The sequence below is a fragment of the Triticum urartu genome, chromosome 2A (assembly GCF_056163025.1).
Source record: "Triticum urartu cultivar PI428250 chromosome 2A, HENAU_Tu73, whole genome shotgun sequence".
In the NCBI taxonomy this organism is placed as follows: Eukaryota; Viridiplantae; Streptophyta; class Magnoliopsida; order Poales; family Poaceae; genus Triticum; species Triticum urartu.
This window is the reverse complement of record NC_141874.1, coordinates 446,348,190-446,351,307: the sequence shown is the minus strand read 5'-3', so window position 1 is coordinate 446,351,307 and position 3,118 is coordinate 446,348,190. Positions and strand designations below refer to the sequence as shown.

Sequence of the window (3,118 nt, the reverse complement as noted above, 5' to 3'; positions counted from 1 at the left end):
AACGTAGGGGGTGCTTTTCCTATACATAGAGATGTAAAACAAGAAGTAGGTATTCACAAGCATCGAGGTGGCATAGTTGTTAGTGTACTTCACTCTGGAAGGAAGAGATCGCGTGTTCGATCGCTCGAACGAACACGGGATCTTTTCCTTCCATGCGGACAAAAATACATTAGAGAGAACATCTGGCACAAAAATATAATGTAAAGCTCGGCTTAGGTCACAAACATATTACCTAGCTTGATCAAAAACACTACAGCTTATGTTCAATCTAAAGACTTAACAGGACACGAGTCTGTTAAATCATAAACAATGATGGCAGGCCATTAACAGAATTCAGTAGAAGATCATACAAAATTAGGACAACAAGCAAAGTTGAGCTGATACTGTTTCAGGAACAACAGACAAAAGCATGGATATGAACCTGTTGAGTGCAAATGTAGCATCAAATCGAAGTGTAATTAGATTTCACGAACAAAACAAAAAAACATAACGAGACACAATAGCAACAGAATTATCTGATTCACATGCTCAAGCAGAAGTCGGCAGCATAGTTTCAAAGGTTTGTTACTCTGATTCAAATATTTAGTTCATTACATAATATATAATACAGATAGTCCTTATGAATCAACACACTTTGACAATGACATCCTACTCCATGCTTCCTTTTGAGGTTTCCAATCTTAACGGTACTGCGAAACAAGAGTGTACATTCAGTAATCTAAAATTAATCTGTGCACAACATGAACATTCAGGTATTCGGAAATAAAAGAGATGTACAGTAAAAACAAATGCATCAGAACAGAAACATAATTTACCCAAACCTATGAATTCAAGCATAAAATCTACAATTAATCAGAAATAGGTAGGGAAACAATATCCTTCCAAAGTTCAATCATCTCCATACTCCAGTACATTACAGTTACTCAGGATATGTATATATACCTACTTAATGGATATACATACTATTGCAATGCATTCCATGTATGTGGGAACAACAAAATAGTGCTTTGTACCAAAGTCATGAAGATAGTTGCAGCAACGGTCCTAAGATGACTTATGGTGTTTAATGATTCATGAGTTTAGATCAAAGAGATGACAATATTATAAGGCAGAACATGAGGTGATGATTGCAAAAGTTGACCAGGAAGATTATTGGAGGAGGGGAGCAGCACATGCATCTATCCTGAACAAGTGAATCTAACATGCCATATCAAACATTACGTAATAGTCCATGCTACCTTACCTGGTGGTGGTCTACAACAAATTAAACTAGTTCACCATACAGAGAAGCCTTGTTGACAAATCATGTAACATTGCAAAGCAAGCATGGAGTGACATAAACTATCGCTCGGCCGATATAAAATTCAGGCATGGGATTCAGGAAATCCACCAACGGTGTGGCTGCCGCATACCTTGATGAAGCCAATGTCCTTGCGTTGCTGCGGAAACACTGCCTGCAGCACATCAGCCCGTACTTGCGGATCAGGCCATGTGAGTTGCCACAGACACGGCTGCAACAACAAAAACCCAAGCCGCAACTCGTCACAAACTCATCAAATAATACAAGGCACGTAAATCTTGAATCTCAAACACAAGATAACCCGACCAGCTTGCACCGCGGATCTACACGTACATAGAGAAACCGCCTCTTACTACCAATCTAAGACAGGGCACGGTATGTAGGTGCTAGAGAGAGGGGATTATAACCAAACCATGGATCCGGAGCCGTAGTTATTTGGGTGCGAGTTCCAGACATTCGAGTGTCCAATGGAGGCGGCCACCTGCTTCTTTGTCTCCTCGACTGTTAACTCAAAAGTCACTGTAGGCTCTGACAAGAAGTCGTCGTCGTTGTCGTTCTCCTCTTCTAGTAACTGAAAATCCACTGCAAGGTCCTGGAATGGGTACTCGTCGTCCTCCATCTCCTGAGCGTCCTCCATCTCCTCAACAATCGTTCTGGTCTGCTGCGTCTCTTTGGGGCCTGGAACAAAGAACAAACAGGAAGTCTTTAGACAAGAATGGAAAGGAGGTAACTAGGATACATTATGAAGCTTACTAGTATGAATTACTATGAAGCTGACCTGATGCCACGGTGGGTAATGCGTACGGTAGTGGAAGATTGCTATATGGGTACGCCTCATCCAGAATCATGTAACATACCCTCTCGAGCTCCAATGCTTTGGCAGCCAATCAGAAACATGCAATAGTATCATATCCAAATACATGTCTCCCTTCGGAAGAAAAAACTCTGCACATGTCACCTACAGCAATTCTTTTCTCTTCCCGCCATGGTCCGGAAATATCACCTTCACTTTGCCAATAAATGATCTTGCTTGTGTCATAGTCTTGGTACGTTAGAAACATCCCGAGACTGCCTTCATCTGCCTCCACGATACATATGTCTTCATCACAAACTCTGTCCACGGGGGGCCATCAACAGTAGAAAAATCCATTGTCATGGGGTCAAGAACCAGTGTTTCCCATCTATTGATATTAGATATGAAGTAGAAGCGGCCGTGAGCATATTGTGCACGGCAGTGGTTAACCATCCCTGGCAGAGTAAACAAATGGGAGCCAACAAGACCCCTCCAGATTACAGATGGACGGGCTTCCCACTGACAAGTCCAGGAAGAGAAGACATGGGTATCAAAATGGTCTCCTCTCGGCGCCATCCTAATCACTCTGAAGGCTGTCTACCCATCCTTGTCAACAACAGTTTCCGGCATCGGTGGGGCTAAGAAAATGTTTCTTTTGGATGTCACAGCGTCGGTGAGTTTGGGGAGAACCACATACGTGCGGTGCAAGGGGTAGCACACCACGTACTCCTCACCAAACACCTCATTCACTGTGGCGAGGATGACGCGACCCTCGCGGATATCCACGACACCATAGATGATGCTCTCCGTCCTCGGGGGGAAGGAGAAGGAGAAGTCGCAGGCGTTGTCGACGGGCTTGGCTGCCGGCGCGGAGGGGTGCGACGAGATGGCGCGGTGGAAGTCGCCGAATTTGTCGACAAAGCCCAGGAGGGGCGAGGTGTGGCGTTTGCGGTGTTGCCGGCGGAAGTAGCTGTCAGCGATGAGGTCGCGGAAGGACTTGCAGGCGACCGAGGTGCGGCCGAGGT

The 3,118-nt window shown here is 44.6% G+C and overlaps 1 protein-coding gene across 1 annotated transcript; it reads right to left on the bottom strand.

The window, feature by feature from the left end:
- Positions 1–525: 525 nt before the first annotated feature.
- LOC125537644 (uncharacterized) lies at positions 526–2,365 on the bottom strand. Its single transcript, XM_087544074.1, has 4 exons — positions 2,079–2,365; positions 1,708–1,978; positions 1,413–1,511; positions 526–689 (listed from the first exon to the last, which is right to left on the bottom strand). The coding sequence occupies exons 1-4, from the start codon at positions 2,146–2,148 to the stop codon at positions 575–577; spliced, it is 555 nt and encodes a 184-aa protein (XP_087400200.1). The 5' UTR covers positions 2,149–2,365; the 3' UTR covers positions 526–574.
- Positions 2,366–3,118: the final 753 nt, after the last annotated feature.

Bases quoted from the DNA above. Each gene is read 5' to 3' on its own strand.
- LOC125537644 (XM_087544074.1), bottom strand. From the start codon at position 2,148: ATGATTCTGGATGAGGCGTACCCATATAGCAATCTTCCACTACCGTAC. The intron at 1,512-1,707 runs GTTATAATCCCC...TTGTTGTTGCAG, and splicing joins GGCTCCGGATCCATGGTTTG to CCGTGTCTGTGGCAACTCAC. The intron at 690-1,412 runs GTATGCGGCAGC...CTTGTTTCGCAG, and splicing joins AGGACATTGGCTTCATCAAG to TACCGTTAAGATTGGAAACC.